At 48.8% G+C, this 16945-nt stretch overlaps 1 protein-coding gene across 1 annotated transcript; it reads left to right on the forward strand.

The window, feature by feature from the left end:
- Positions 1 to 642: 642 nt before the first annotated feature.
- Positions 643 to 16703, forward strand: PRPH2 (peripherin 2). Its single transcript, XM_053600938.1, has 3 exons — positions 643 to 1508; positions 13410 to 13656; positions 16463 to 16703. Exons 1-3 carry the CDS (start codon positions 928 to 930, stop codon positions 16673 to 16675), a joined length of 1041 nt encoding a protein of 346 aa, XP_053456913.1. The 5' UTR covers positions 643 to 927; the 3' UTR covers positions 16676 to 16703.
- Positions 16704 to 16945: the final 242 nt, after the last annotated feature.

Below are 16945 nucleotides of genomic sequence, written 5' to 3' on the forward strand. Positions count from 1 at the left end.
GTCCCTGCATACTACTCAGGTTGAAGATTTTTTCCAGATTGTTAAGCTTTTTAAGTTTCCTTTTTATTCATTGTCTGTTTCTGTCCTTCATCTATGTTCCCTGTTGATTATTGGTCTTTTAATTTGGATTTGTGGGAGTTTAAACATTTTTGCATATTAGTTCTTTGTTTTACATGTTGCAAGTGTTTTCTCATAATCACTAAGTTGAAATTACTTCTATTTTCAATTTAGATAACAATTTCTTTTGTCCCACAGGAAGTTTTATATACACATATATATTATTGTTTGGGATTCATTGAGGGTACGAAGAATTAGGTTACACTGGTTACATTTGTTAGATAAAGCCCCTCTTATAATTGTGCCCTGCCCACAAGAGGTGTAACCATACACCATGACCTCCCATCCCCCTCACTTCTTCTGTCTCTCAGAAAGTTTTAAATTTTGAAGGAGATTAGCTTGGAAATGTGCTTCTGGGGAGACTTGTCCTTTTTGCTCCTGATTCTCCCAGCTGGACCCAGAACTTTCTGGTCCAGTGTGTATGTGAAGGCTCCTTTTGGCCATGTTTTGAGACTGGTGTGGCTTTATCTAATGGGATGAACCTGGCTAAAGAGATTAGCGAAATGTCTTGTGGATCCCACTTTTAATCTGCAGCTTTCAGGCTGTCCCTTCTTGGCTGGGAAGAGAGCTGCAGGAACAACGCCCAGGACCAGCCCCTGTGCAAGCTGTGACTTCGAGGCCCCTGTCAGGCTACTGAGGTAACGGGGGTCGCAGCCTGGGGGGGCTCGACATGGGCAGCCCCCAGAGCAGCTTCCTGCAGCTTGGGCAATCTGCACCCTTCCCGAGGCCCTGAGTGTTCAGCCTCTGAACTTATTAAGGTTAGGAGTGGTTGCTGTGCTGTGGGAGGTTGCCCGGACTACCTTGGCAAACATGGCGCTTATGAAAGTAAAATTTGACCAGAAGAAGCGGGTCAAGATGGCCCAAGGGCTCTGGCTCATGAACTGGGTCTCCGTGTTGGCTGGGATCATCATCTTCAGCCTCGGGCTGTTCTTGAAGATTGAACTCCGGAAGAGGAGTGATGTGATGAATAATTCTGAGAGCCATTTTGTGCCCAACTCCTTGATAGGGGTGGGGGTGCTGTCCTGTGTCTTCAATTCTCTGGCTGGCAAGATCTGCTATGATTCCCTGGACCCAGCCAAGTACACCAAGTGGAAGCCCTGGCTGAAGCCATACCTGGTCATCTGTGTCCTCTTCAACGTTATCCTCTTCCTAGTGGCACTCTGCTGTTTTCTGCTGCGGGGCTCACTGGAGAGCACCCTGGCCCACGGCCTCAAGAACGGCATGAAGTACTACCGGGACACAGACACCCCTGGCAGGTGTTTCATGAAGAAGACCATCGACCTGCTGCAGATCGAGTTCAAATGCTGTGGCAACAACGGCTTTCGGGACTGGTTTGAGATTCAGTGGATCAGCAACCGCTACCTGGATTTTTCCTCCAAAGAAGTCAAAGAGTGAGTGGCCTTCAGTCTTGGGGTCAGAGATATTGAGGGACACTGAGGCCCAGACGAGGTCCCTCCCCAGCCCACCTGACCAGTGCTTTCCCCCCTGTTTAGTGTACGACTTACTGGTACTATGTATGTGAGGGTGTATCAGGTAAAACCATGTGAAACTGCCAGTATTCTAACTTCTTTGACCCATAAAATGGCAACTTGATATGGTTCAACATAATGTTGGTAAGGTAGGAGGAAGGTGTCAAATTAGATGAGCTGCTTAGATAGGAGTCCCTAGGAAAGAGGGGGAATGCATGCCTGCTTTATATGAGAAGGATGGAACCGTTCTTTTTTTTTTTTTTTTTTGTAGAGACAGTCTCACTTTATGGCCCTCGGTAGAGTTCCATGGCCTCACACAGCTCACAGCAACCTCCAACTCCTGGGGCTCAAGCGATTCTCTTGCCTCAGCCTCCTGAGTAGCTGGGACTACAGGCGCCCGCCACAACGCCCGGCTATTTTTTTGGTTGCAGTTTGGCCGGGGCCGGGTTTGAACGCGCCACCCTCGGTATATGGGGCCGGCGCCTTACTGACTGAGCCACAGGTGCCGCCCAGAATGGAACCATTCTTAGACCACATGTGCTGAGACAGTATTTGGCTGCCTGTCTCATTCAAAGTAGATACATTCTGTCTGTCCCAGAAATGTAAACTTCCCAGTTAGTTCCAAGGTTTTCCAATCTTTCTACTCTGAGCAGCTATTCCTGAAATGCTTGTCCTTGGATATGGGGAAAAGAGCAGAGTACAGGGACAGTCAGGAGACCTACCCTGGAGGTTCTGATGCTAATTGACATGTCACCTTGGGCAAGTCGCTTGCCACCCTGGGCCTTCATTTTGCCTATCTTTTAAATGAAGGCATCAGAAATAGTAATCTTGGGAGTTCACTTCCCAGCTCTGTCTAGTGCCTTGGCATACAGCAGGTGCTCATTAAGTGATTAGTGATATTTACTTCTGAAATCAGAATAGTGCAACCTGATAAAGTATTTCTAAAGTATTCTTGGCATATGTAAAAATAAAATCCTGCAATGGACTGTAGGGAGGTGTTGATAAGAAAGAATCTCAATCTTTGTGTTGGAGACCACAGCCTGTGTACTGATTCCAGAAGGCTACTCTTCCCAAGAGGCGGATCTTGAGTAATTTCCAGGGAAAGGGCAGCTTGCCCTGAGCCAGCAGCTCTCCCTCACCTCACCACCCTGGCTGAGGTTAGGGATTCTCTTGTTCATCCAAATGACTTTTCTTCTATGTAAGTCTGGCCAGTCCAAGGGGAACTTAAACTCAGGGTGTTGCCACCAGCAGCAGGATGTTTCTGGGGCCCAAACATCTTTAAAGAACCCCAGATAACTGGCTTAGCCACCCGCAGATGGAAGGGAAGTCAGAGTGAAGGTCACTGCTTGGGATTTTATTTGCTCTGTAGCTGGAGATTATGGCAGCAAATCCCCAGTTGAGGAGAGGATTGTAATGGGCTCTGCCCTTCCTAGATGATGGGTCTGCAGGGACAGCACAGGTGGCAGGATTTATATAAGCCGCCCTAGGAGAGCGTGGAGTCAGGGGGTGAGAGGGACCAGGTGTAGAGCCAGCTTCTGTGAACTGAGGGCCTTTTCTTCTCTTCCTCTGCTGCTGTCCTTCATTATCTTCTGTCTTCATTCAGAATTTGGAGACAGACATTTGCAAATCTCTTTGAAACTTCAAATCCCTTTTTGTCCCAAAGTAGAGAAATTATCCAGGTTCCCAATAATCAGTGGATGGATCCAAAATTTCAGGCAAACATGTGGCTTAATTCATATTCTCAGCTGGGCACGGTGGCTCATGACAGATACTTGAGTTGCGGAGGCAGGAGGGTCACTTGAGCCCAGAGTTTGAGGTTACAGTGAGCTTTGATGATGCTACTGCACTCTAGCCTGGGTAACAGAGAGAGTGCCTGTCTCTAAAAAAAAAAAATTAATGAAAAAAACCCCCCAAACTCCAAACTCCTTCAATGTCCCATACGTAATCGGTAGAGGAGAATTTCCTAACCTCATTAACTTGAGGAAAACTTTCTATTAAATACACAAAAAATAGGCAACAGGCCAGGCATGGTGGCATGTGCCTGGAGTCTGAGAGATTTGGGAGGCTGAGGCAGCAGATTCCTTGAGCCCAGGAGTTTGAGTCCAGACTGGGAAACAGTGAGACTCATCTCCATAAATAAAAAAAATACAGAGACGGGTGGCGCCTGTGGCTCAGTGAGTAGGGCGCCGGCCCCATATGCCAAGGGTGGCAGGTTCAAACCCAGCCCCGGCCAAACTGCAACAAAAAAAAAATAGCCGGGCGTGGTGGTGGGCGCCTGTAGTCCCAGCTGCTCAGGAGGCTGAGGCAAGAGAATCGCGTAAGCCCAAGAGTTAGAGGTTGCTGTGAGCTGTGTGACGTCACAGCACTCTACCGAGGGTGGTACAGTGAAACTCTATCTCTACAAAAAAAAATAAATAAATAAATAAAATAAAAAATAAAATAAAATTCAGTAAAAAAATAAAAGCAATTAAAAAAAATACAGAGACAATATCAAGAGAAACAAAAATAAGAAGAGAAATTCAAACCAGACTCTCACAACTTATCAGTAGCTTTAATTTTTCTACTTTTCAGTCTGGTCTTTTTTTTTGCAGTTTTTGGCTGGGGCCAGGTTTGAACCCACTACCTGCGGTATATGGGGCCGGCACCCTACTCCTTTGAGCTACAGGCGCCACCCATAGTCTTAACACTTCCGTAATAACCTAGTGTAACCATAGTACAGATATAGTTTAGAGTTCCCTTTTGTAATCTGAAAGTGTAACATTTGCTTGATGTTCAAAATGATCACATTTAATGATTGTATAATATTTCGCTGAATGAATATATACACTTTGGTAGACGTTTAGGTTGGTTTTATTTACCTCTATCATAAATAGCACTGCAATGGGACTCTTTGAGTCCTCCCCTCCTCTCTATCTTGTCTCTTATGTCCCTTAATACTAAGTTTCCAGGAAGAAAATGTATCTGTTGGCTTCAACTGTCTTTTCTTTTTTTTGAGACAGTCTCACTCCGTCCCCTTGGGTAGAGTGCTGTGGTATCACAGTTCACGAGAACCTCAGACTCCTGGGCTCATGTGATCCTCTTGCCTCAGACTCCCGAGTAGCTGCGTTACAGGCATCTACCACAATGCCTGGCCAATTTTTTTATTTTTAGTAGAGATGGTTTAGTAGTGACCCTCCTGCCTCCGCAACTCAAGTATCGCTCTTGCTCAAGATGGTTTCAAACTCCTGAGCTTAGGCGATCCACCCCTTTCGGCCCCCAGAGTACCAGGACCACAGGCATGAGCCACCACGCCTGGCCCACTTAGCTTAAACTTTCCACATAGCTGGTCTTGAGGGACAATTATGGAAGTGAAATTTCTTTCTCCCTTTCAAAACTTCAGGCGACCTCACAGCATAGGGGGGTTGCCTGCCCACTGGGGTCACCTTAGCCCAGAGGGGGTCATATTATCATTTCCCAATGACTTTTAAATTGATGATCGGTGAACAGAGCCTGTCAGGGAAGTAAGTTTTCTAAGATTATGCCCAGAAAGCTTCTTGGAGTTGGATTTGCCTGAGAGCCAGTGCCTGGACCAAGGCTAAGCACAGCCCTCACATGTAGGGAGGAAGAGAATGTGGGATAGCACCCACCCCAGCCCACCCCAAGGAACACTAAAAGTTTTTTTCCTGTTCACGTATTGACGGCTGCATTTAGGAGGCTAAATCAGTTTATAAAACAAAGCTGGATCTGAAAAACCCTCCCTAAAATGCATGTATTTGATTCCTTGTGATGACAATCGCTGAGAAGTAGTAAGCACTTAACTTCTTCTGGATTTTCTGGGCAGCACCTACCAGGCTAGAATTCTGATGGTAAAGAGGTGGGCCCAGGAGGAGGGCAGGGACAGGGAGCAAATCTGTCATCCTCCAAGACTTTTTAAAAAGGAATCCTTCTCCTTTTCTTCCTTTTCCCACAAAATTTGGATGAGTAATTAAAAAGGCTACTGAGCGCCTCATTCTCCTCCTTGACCCTGAGGACTTTGGGGAGGTGGTCCCAGGGGCAGTGAGCTGGTCTGACAGTAGGTAGTCTGGAGAAAATACACAAGGATCCTCAACCAGCGCTGATGCTGGGCATGGGTAGTGTCCAGTGCCCGGGATTTCCAATCACTTCTGGGGCTCTGCCCCTGGAGCAATTCTTTCCATTCTGTGCCACATACAGCTTGCTGGACTAGGCTACAGCAAGTTGAGGTCCTCACCTTCAGGCATCTCCAGTTCAGCCCTGGAGAGGAGGGTCTGTGCTCCCCAGGGCCTCCCCAGATGTTCCTTCCACACTTGGGGTCCCCTAGGAAACTGAGGATGGGGCTCATGGCCTCACTAAGCATGAAAGGTAGGCATTTTGGTTGGGGGGGGTGGATATCTCAGGGGAATCTTTAAGATCAAGGACTGGTTCCTGAAGATTCTTTTGTTTTTGGAGACAGAGTGTCATTATGTCACCCTCGGAAGAGTGCTGTGGCATCACAGCTCACAGCAACCTCCGACTCCTGGGCTTAGGTGATTCTCTTGCTTCAGCCTCCCGAGTAGCTGGAACTACAGGTGCCTGCCACAGCACCCGGCTATTTTTTTGTTGCAGTTTGGCCAGGGCTGGGTTTGAACCTGTCACCCTTGGTATATGGGGCCAGCGCCCTACTCACTGAGCCACAGGCACTGCCCCAAGCCTGAAGATTCTTTAATCTAAACAGTGATATTTATAAGACTTTTGGCCACTCTGGCTCAGGCAAGTGGCACAGTGACTGCATCCTGCCCCAGGCGTCCCCGTCACTCACTATATTGCCAAGTTAGTTGAGGGGAGGCCCTCATTTATTCTGCACAAAACCCCCACTAGGGAGGGTTTTTTGTTATTATTATCTATGTTTTATAGATGAGAAATCTGAGGTTCAGAGAGGTTAATCAACATGCCTAAAATCACATAGCAGGAAAGGGTTGAGAAATTAAAACAAAAACTTTCTTGGGATATAATCTGCATGCCATACAATTTACTCTTTAAAGTGTACAATTCAATGGTTTATAGTGTATTCACAGAGCTGTGCAATCAGCATCACAGCCAATCTCAGAACATTTTCATCACCTCAAAGGGAAGCCCTGAGCCCTTTAGCTTTCGCCCCCTAGCCTTTCCTCCCGTGTCCCTAAGTGCTAATTTACTTCCACTCTATTATGCCCTGTTTCCCAGTGATGTTTACGTATCTTAAAAAAAAAAAAAATAGAGGTAGGGTCTTGCTCTGTTGCCCACACTGGAGTGCAGTGGTGCATTCATAGCTCACTGCATCTTCAAATTCCTGGGCTCAGGTGATCCTCCTGCCTCAACTGCCCGAGTAGCTGGGACTACAGGTGTGCGCCACCATGCCCTGACAGAAACCTCAGTTGTCTAGACTGCCGTATGTTTGGGTCTCGTGTTTTTCCTTCTTCTTTCTGTCTTTCTCTGTTCTCTTGTTCTACATTTCCTCCCCCAGAAGGACAGTAAAAAGGGTGGGCAGAGATAGTTCAGGCTTGAAAAGACACCTGTGATCATATCCCACTGCTTCCATGCCATGCTCTCAGATCATCATGAGGTGGCGCCACAAGAACCAGGAGCATCAGCCAGGCTCCCCAGGGCCTGTGGTAAATTGGGCAGTTGCTGCTTATTTAACTTCCTGCATCTCTCTGCCTCCCAGCCTGGTGGGCCTCAGTGTGAGGGATAAGCTGGCACCAAGCTCCCTCACTTTACCATTCTTTCCTGGGAACCCACCGGCTACAGGTACCTTCTTGCTCTTTCTGAACCATCTACAGACATCTCAACAAGACCAGATCTTGGCTAAGGGGGCTGTCTCCTCCCTCAGACCATGTCTCCCCTAGACTGGGGCTCCTTGAGGACAGGGCTGTGTGTCCTAATGTCCCTCCCCACCTGTCATACCTTATATCCAGTGACTACTTGTTTTTGTCCATTTTGAGCTGCTCTCACAGAATAGCTGAGACTGGATAACTAACTTATAAAAAACAGATATTTATTTCTTACAGTTCTGGAGCTGGGAAGTCCAGGGTCCAGGGGCCCACATCTGTCAAGGGTCTTCCTGCTGTGTCATCCTATGGTGAAGGCAGAGGGGCAAGAGAGCATGGGGGGGGGGGGCAGGAGGTCAAACTCATCCTTTCATCAGGAGCCCACTCTTTAAAAAATTGAGTTAAAAGTTAAATTTACTCATTTTATTGTATTTAAGATATGACAAATTATTTGATCATTCTGAAGAAAAGTAAAAAAGGTAAAGTTGTCCAAGGCTGCATCAAATAGGAGTCCACTTTCTTAGTAACTAATCCATTCCTAAGAACATGGCATTGACCTGTCCTTGAGGGCAGAGTCTTCATGACCTAACCACCTATTAAAGGTCCCATCTCTCAGAACTGTTGCAGTGGAGATGAAATTCTTTTCTTTTCTTTTTTTTTTTTTTTGAGACAGAGCCTCAAGCTGTCGCCCTGGGTAGAGTGCCAAGGCGTCATAGCTCACAGCAACCTCCAACTCCTGGGCTTAAGCGATTCTCTTGCCTCAGCCTCCCGAGTAGCTGGGACTACAGGTGCCCACCACAACGCCTGGCTATTTTTTGGTTGTAGTTGTCATTGTCGTTTGGCAGACCCGGGCTGGATTCCAACCTGCCAGCTCTGGTGTATGTGGCTGGCGCTTTAGCCGCTTGAGCTATAGGCACTGAGCCTGGAGATTAAATTTCTAACACCTGAGTTTTGGGGACACATTCAAACCATAGCCCTACTCAAAAAAGGAATTGTAAAAGAAATACGAAGCACTTGCTGTATGCCGGGTGCTCTATGCATATTATCTCCTTGAATGTCCACCACACCCTTGTCAGGTATTTAAATCTTCATTTCTCAGATGAGAAAACAGAGGTTCAGAGAGGTCAAGCCTGCTGCCAGCTCTCGCAGATGACCCCCAGTGAGTGTTCTGGATGGGGTGGCCTCATTTTCAGGTATCTCCTGCCTTCTCCATCCCACCCCTGTTCGTTTCCATATGGCTTTCCCTTCTGGTCTATTGCTTCGCCTACTAAACATCCAGAAAAGCTCTGACATGATGAATTTCCTGAGGTATATGTGGCTTTGCAATGAGAGGGTGCATAGGCCTTACCCTAGCAGCAGCCCTCCTGAAGGGAGGGGTATGTGGCTGGTGCCTTAGCCGCTTGAGCTACAGGTGCGGAGCCTGGAGATTAAATATATTTTTTAAATTGTTGGGGATTCCTTGAGGGTACAGAGAACCAGGTTTCACTGATTGCATTTGTTAGGTAAAGTCTCTCTTATAACTATGTCCTGCCTCTAAGAAGTGTGTCACACACTGTGATCCCCACCCCCCTCCCTCCTTCCCTCTTTGCACGCCCCCATGCCCCCACCCACTGCCATGTACTGGGTTATCAATTGTCCTCATATCAGAATTGAGTACATTGGATTCTTTTTTCTCCATGCTTGTGATGTTTTACTAAGTAGAATGTGTTTCAACTCCATCCAGGTTAATACCAAAGATGTAAAGTCTCCATCTTTTTTTTAGTGGCCGAATAGTATTCCATGGTATACATATACCACAGCTTATTAATCCATTCCTGGGTTGGTGGGCTTTTAGGTTGTTTCCACAGTTTGGTATCACAAAATCTCAAAGTTGCAGATGCTGGCATGGATATGGAGAGAAGGGAACACTTTTTTTTTTTTTTTTTTGTAGAGACAGAGTCTCACTGTACCGCCCTCGGGTAGAGTGCCGTGGCGTCACACGGCTCACAGCAACCTCTAACTCTCGGGCTTACGCGATTCTCTTGCCTCAGCCTCCCAAGCAGCTGGGACTACAGGCGCCCGCCACAACGCCCAGCTATTTTTTTGTTGCAGTTTGGCCGGGGCTGGGTTTGAACCCACCACCCTCGGCATATGGGGCCAGCGCCCTACTCACTGAGCCACAGGCGCCGCCCGAGAAGGGAACACTTTTACACTGCTGGTGGGACTGCAAAGTAATATAATCTTTTTGGAAGGAAGTATGGAGAATCCTTAAAGAACGCAAACTAGACCTCCTATTTGATCCTGCAATCCCATTACTGGGCATCTACCCAGAAGAAAAAAGTCCTTTTATCACAAGGACATTTGCACTAGACTGTTTAGCATAGTTCAATTTGCATAGGCCTTATCTTTTTTTTTTTTTGCAGTTTTTTGGCCGGGGCTGGGCTTGAACCCACCACTCCCAGTATATGCGGCCAGCACCCTACTCCTTGAGCCACAGGTGCTGCCCCATAGGCCTTATCTTAATCAAGACCCTTTCCAGTCTTTTTTTTTTTTTTTTTGTAGAGACAGAGTCTCACTGTACCGTCCTCGGGTAGAGTGCCGTGGCGTCACACGGCTCACAGCAACCTCTAACTCTTGGGCTTACGCGATTCTCTTGCCTCAGCCTCCCGAGCAGCTGGGACTACAGGCGCCCGCCACAACGCCCGGCTATTTTTTTGTTGCAGTTTGGCCGGGGCTGGGTTTGAACCCGCCACCCTCGGCATATGGGGCCGGCACCCTACTCACTGAGCCACAGGCGCCGCCCCCTTTCCAGTCTTAGTGACTCCCCTAGCAAAGTGAAATTTGTCACCTGGGAAATACTGTCTGATATAAATAGCCCGCTCACCACCTAAGGAGCTCTCCTCTGCCCAGCTTTGTCTTAAGAGGGTGAGAGGGGCCTTAATCTGTGGTTGGAAGGAGGGCAAGCACAGAGTAAACAAGATAATGTTTGGGGCGGGGAGGGACAGTTCCAGAAGTGTGAGACCTCAAGAGGTCCCAGGTTCAAGGCCCAGACATGTCCCAACCCCTACCAAGCTTGGCTTGGATCCTCACACTGACCTGGATCTGCCCTGAGGAAGTTCACAGTCTGAGGGGGAGACACAGCCCTGCCCTATGCAGCCCAGCAGGGTCAGGGCACAGCGAGGTAGGGAAGATGGGCAGCTCAGAGCCTCTGTTGGCTTCGGCCCAAACCATGCGGGCCTGGGCCTCGCTTCAGAGACAGGTATGAGGCAGGTGTGCAGACTTTCCCCAGCTGAGGGATCCTGGGGTGGAGGGGGGCGGTGCACAAGGAAAAGTGATGGCGGCTAGGAAAAGGCTCACACTTTCCCAGGAACTAGGAATAGTCAGGAGGAGGGACAAGAGAGGCAGGAAAACGGATGCAACAAGTGGGCATTGGCTTTGGGTGTGACCCTGCCCTGCTCTGGGCCCCACTTTCTCCTCTGTAGTCCTGTCCGGATGGCTGTAAGTGGGGAGGAGCCAACACTTTCTGAGGCCTGCATGTGTCAGTCCTGTGTCTAACCTGTTACTCAGCCCATCACCTTCGTCCCTCTCACAGCCCTGATAGGCGGAGGTGATCACTCCCACCTCCCACAGGTCCACAAAGGGTGAGCCCCACAGCTCACATACGGATTTGGGACTTAGTGTGCTCTCTGCCACACCTTCTTGCTGGGACAGACACTGGGGATGGCTCAGAGGGGATATTTTACTATGGAGAAGGCTCAAGGGCCAGCCTGAGGTCAGGAAAAAGGATAGACAGCATTTGAGTTTGGTGAACTTCGGCCTTCAGGAGGGCTGCTGGGGTTGGTCTGGGGGTGGGAGGTCTGCTGATTTGTGCCCAGGACTGGAAGCCCCTTAAGAGGGAGCATAAGCCCAACATTGAAGGCCCTTCCAACATTCCTGCCCTCTCTAGGTCACCCCCAGCTTACACTGACCCACGGCCTGGTGCCCAGTGAGGCTTTGGGAGGAGAGCTGAGCAAGACACAATTTTTATATTCTGTACACATGGCTCTGGCGGAAACTGGGGTAGTGGGCAGCGTCCGCCACGAGTGTCTCATAGCAGCTCCTGGTGCACCCAGAGAGCTCTGCATTGGGCCTACCACCAAGAGTAGCCCACATGGCCCTGCCCTTAGGTTGCTGACAGTTTCTTTGCCACAGTTGTGTCTGTGTCACCATCTCAACAGTGACTGTGTCCCTGAGATAGGATATCAGGTGGTCAGCAACATCTTTACAACCCCATGTCAGCTCCTGAAACACTTAGCTCTTGCTCCATCACTTGACAGTGAGGCTGCCTTGGCTCATGGGCACTGCACACCTACTATGTGCCAGGCACTCTTCCAGCACTCTTACACATATGGGTTTCATACAGTCCTCAACATCAACTCCATTGGACATTTAAGGAAACTGAGGCAGGGAAATGTAAAGGAACATGCCCAGAGGGAGGGACCTGGGATGAGCCAGGAGCCAAACCCGTCTATTCTGCTCTCGTCACAGGCCTCCACCACCCGTGCCAACCAGGGCTGCCCCTTCTCTGGCCTTCCTAATGCCTTAATCATAATGGATGGAAATCAACACAGTTCATGGAAAAGGACCCAGAAATGCAAATGGTTCCTAAACATATCGTAACATGCTAAAATGAAAATTGAAACAAGCCCAAGATGCTATTTTTCACCTATCAGGTTGGCAAAGATCAAAAGTCTGAGCTGTGGCTGTGGGGGGCAGGCTCTCCCGAGCATGGCCAAAGTGGGTGTGGGTGTGACCGTGCAACTCGCAGGGGAGTAACATGGCAGAGATCTGGTAAGATCATCCTTTGAGGGAGGGATCCCTCTTATTACCTTTTAGATATATTCACAATACGGGAAATGACCAATGCCAGGGAGACTTGGAAAAACTTAAACCTCCATCAGTAGGGAACCGGTGAGCATTCAAGGGGCCATCTATACAATGGAAATAACACGTAGTTCATTAAGAAAAATTCCAGGACACTCTCCACCAACAGACATGAAAAAATCTCCAAGATATTGTTAAGGGACAAAAGAAAGGCTCATGACAGCATCTACAAAATATTAGCATTTGGATTTTTTAAAACTTAGGCTGGGTACTATTGCTTACATGGGTAATCCTAGCACTCTGGGAGGCCGAGGCAGGTGGACCGCCTGAACTCAGGAGGTGGAGACCAACCTGAGCAAGGGTGAGAGTGTTGTGGCGGGCGCCTGTAGTCCCAGCTACTCTGGAGGCTGAAACAAGAGAATCACTTGAGCCCAGGAGTTTGAAATTGCTGTGAGCTATAGTGAAGACATGGTGTGCTCTAAACAAACACACACATAAATACAGAAATACACAAACCATGTTGGGAGCTCTGCCTGTCACCTGGAGAGTGGAGCTGAGCTTGCAGTCACCTCCCTCCTTTGAGCACAGAGGCCCCACCCGGCTGGGATAGAGTCCTGGAGGGCAAGGAGTATGCCTGCCTCTGTCTTCATCCTCAGCCTCTGCACAGGCTCTGGGCCAGAGCAGGGCTTTTGGAAACATCTGGCTGGAGGGGTCCTTGGTGAGATGAGGGTGATGGTCACACATGGCAGCCACCACCTTGTCTGTGGACAGTCTGTCCTGCTGATCTTCTTAGCAGCCTGGCAGGGTTCCAAGAAATTGTTGCAGGCTGAGGCCCCGCTGCACACAGAATGGTTGGGGGAAATTCTATATTTCCTATTGACTTACTTCTTGGATTACTATCTGCCTCAACCCTCCAGGACAGTGGTTCTCAACCTTCCTAATGCCTTGAGCCTTTAATATAGTTCCCGTGGGTCGCGACAGGAACCGCTGCTCTAGGACATAAGCTCCAGGAAGGCAGGGCCTTTATCATCACTCTATCTTCAGTGATTGGGACAGTGGCTGGTGCATAGTAGGTGTGCAGCAAGTATTTATTGAGTGGTCAAGTAAATGAATGAATATTCTAGGTTTTCAGAGGCTGGGGATAGGAGGAACTGGCCCCCAGGAGAGGCCCGTCTCCAGCTGTGTGTTTCTCCTCTAGTCGCATCAAGAGCAATGTGGATGGGCGGTACCTGGTGGATGGTGTCCCCTTCAGCTGCTGCAATCCCAACTCACCACGGCCCTGCATCCAGTACCAGCTCACCAACAACTCGGCACATTACAGCTACGACCACCAGACAGAGGAGCTCAACCTGTGGCTGCGCGGCTGCAGGGCCGCCCTGCTGAGCTACTATGGCAGCCTCATGAACTCCATGGGTATCATCACGCTCCTTGTCTGGCTCTTGGAGGTAGGCTGGGCACTGGGCCGGAGGGGTGGAGAGCTGCCTGCGGAGCTGCCTCTCTCCTCAGAACCAGCCTTCAGTGGCTATGGGTCAGAGCAGCCTGGGCTTGAACCCTAGCTCCCTACACTTTTGTTTCTTTCTCAGCTCTCAAAAAAAGCAGTTTATTGAGGTGAAATGCACAGAAAATAAAATTTAGACTTCTAGGCCGGGCGCTGTGGCTCACACCTGTAATCCTAGCGCTCTGGGAGGCCAAGTCAGATGGATTGTCCGAGCGTAGGAGTTGACTACCTCCCTATATTGATCATCTCAGGCTGACCTGTTTCCTAGACTGAACATGCACCACGTGTAAGTATCAGCACAGCCTAATTCCGTATGTTGACCAGGTCACTACAGTCCCTTGGGTGGTCAACTTACAGAGGTTATACTGTATTTGGATTTGTTTCTTGAGATACGGGTTACTATTTACCTGCTAGGTTACTTATTTGTGGGCTCATCTTCTTTTATCTGTAATGCTTTATTCCTCTCTGTAGCTACAGGGCTTGATTGCAAGCCCTCAGTGAGTATGCTGAATTCATTCCTTCTTTCATTGAAGAGGTATTTCTTTTTTTTTTTTTGTAGAGACAGAGTTTCACTTTATGGACCTCGGTAGAGTGCCGTGGCGTCACACGGCTCACAGCAACCTCTAACTCCTGGGCTTAGGCGATTCTCCTGCCTCAGCCTCCCGAGTAGCTGGGACTACAGGCGCCCGCCACAACGCCCTGCTATTTTTTGGTTGCAGTTTGTCTGGGGCTGGGTTTGAACCTGCCACCCTCGGCATATGGGGCCGGCGCCCTGCTCACTGAGCCACAGGCGCCGCCCAAGAGGTATTTCTTAAATACCTGCTGTGTGCCAGGCACTAACGCCAGATGTCTGCTTTGAGCTACTCTGACAGCAGAAGATCTGGACTCCAAAATTCTAATGTACGAAGTCAGAAACATTCAGTAGAGAAGCATTTTCTGCTAGAGAAGATTCCCTGATGAGTTCCTTTAAGTTAGTTCCTTCCCTAGTGCTATGGAAATTCACTGAGTTTATCATGTCTGTGGCTGACATACACTCACAACATGGCACAGACTGCCCAGGAAAGCTTCTTTCAATGTTGAAGCAAACCCAGTGTATTCATGACCATTTATTGGTCACCAACTCTTGGAAGCAGTCTTGTGAGTGAACTCCATGGGTATCTCCATCTCCATGGGTAGAATGAAAAGAGAAGCTTATTACTAGAACTTTAGATAGTTCCATCACTTAAAACCCATGAAAATAAGACTGAAAGGATAACCAAAGTCAGTGGGGCGGTGAGGCTCTGTTGGCTGCCTCTCAGCTTACACACCTGTCCAGGAATCTAGGGACTGCTTAAGATGAGGACCAGCTTACTGGGAACAGGGAGTTTGAATGTACGATTCTTATTCGAGGTGTTTAGCGGGCAGAACTCTGATGGACACAAGGGTCGCTGAGCCTACTGATAGGATTCTGACTTTAGCCTTGCCCTCCTGGGCTTCACAATCCAGTGAGGAGATGACATCTAACTTTGAACCCCAGGGAAGACTGTTACCAAGTGCAAAACTCACAGTGCAGTGGGCCCCGTTCAGGAAAGCGGGAGGCGATCAGAGTGGATGCATTCACACCAGGAGGACTTCCTGGAGGAAGTGACTTTTTCCACTGTAAAAATATTTATGAAACTTTCAATGACAATAACAGTAACAAAAATGTTAAACTCTATCAGTTACTATTATCATTTACTACCACAGTCATAAAATGTTCCCACAGCATTCATTTAACAGATATTTCTGGTGCTATTCTAGGTGCTGGGATAGTGGGTGAATCAGACGGATAAGGGCCACTCCTGCCTTCAGGGAGCAGCCTCATCCTCTCCATACAAGGAGATGCAGATGAGAGCAAACCAGGAATTCTTCCAGAAACAAGTGACTAATGGAATATTATTAGAAAAGTGAAAACAATTACCTACCAAGCTGGATAGTAATTACTTTTGACACGTCTATTTGTCCTTCGCACTAGGTACTGTGTGCTCTGCGCACATTGAAGTGTCCCGGCAGGAGCCATTTCATCTGAGAATCTGTAAACCATGAAGTAGGGTTTCCCAGTCACATGGCTGGTGAAGTGCAAGGCTGGGTCTGAACCCAGGCATTTGGGCTCCAAGTCTGCCACAGTGAGTGACAGAGAATGAATCCAAATTATGCATCACCAGCATCCATTCATCACTATGCTCATCAAAATTCAGGGAAACCACACATCATAATGTTTGCAGAAAAGGTGACTTTTTAATTGCAGCTGACAAAGTTACTGAACACCCAATATGTGCCAAACAATGTGCTGGGAACAGGACTGGGGTGTGGCATGGAGGTGAAGGAACCAGGGACTAATGCACCAGCATGGGGGTGCCCAGAGGAGAAGAGAGGATGAGCAGTAGGGAGCTCAACAGGGGTTGAAGCTCAAATAACAGGTGAACATGGAGAGGAACAATGCCTGGGGCAGAGAACAGCAAATGGTGAAGGCCAGAGGGGATAAGTAAGGGGTACAGGCGACACAAAGAAGCCCAGGGTAGCTAGGAGGGGAAGAGGAGAGGAGAGGAGGCCAGGAAAGGCAGCAGTGAGGCCAAGGTGAGGTAGGGCAGGCCGCCACCAACCCAGACTCCATAAAGCCCACTTCATTTTAAGGGCCCCAGGGAGGAACATGCCAGAGGCTCATGAGGTTTCCTAATAGCCCACCTCCCAGCTCCTTCTCCCAGACCTCCTCTAACTCTCCTCTCCCTCCCCAGGTGAGCATCACCATTGGGCTGCGCTACCTGCACACCGCACTGGACAGTGTGCCCAACCCCGAGGAGCCCGAGTGCGAGAGTGAGGGCTGGTTGCTGGAGAAGAGTGTGCCCGAGACCTGGAAGGCCTTTCTGGAAAGCTTAAAGAAGCTGAGCAAGGGCAACCAAGTGGAAGCTGAGGGCGTAGATGCAGGCCAGGCCCCAGAGGCTGGCTGAGGGCCCCAGGGCCCCTCCCCTCCCGAACAATGAGCAGTAGTGGACTCCAAGAAACGCGGATATCCCTTTTGTCCAACTCTGAAAGCCCGAATCTCCCAAGGAGGGCACCATCTTACAGACTCTTCTTGATGGTGGAATTTAAACTTTAGAGTCCCTACAGCATTTGGCAAATGTTTGTTGAATGACTGAAAATGAGAATGAATGAGCCCCCCCTCAGGCCTACTGCACTAGGATATACCCTCATGATGACTCAGGGGCCTCTCAGTGGAT

This window comes from Nycticebus coucang, chromosome 9 (assembly GCF_027406575.1).
Source record: "Nycticebus coucang isolate mNycCou1 chromosome 9, mNycCou1.pri, whole genome shotgun sequence".
Classification (NCBI taxonomy): Eukaryota; Metazoa; Chordata; class Mammalia; order Primates; family Lorisidae; genus Nycticebus; species Nycticebus coucang.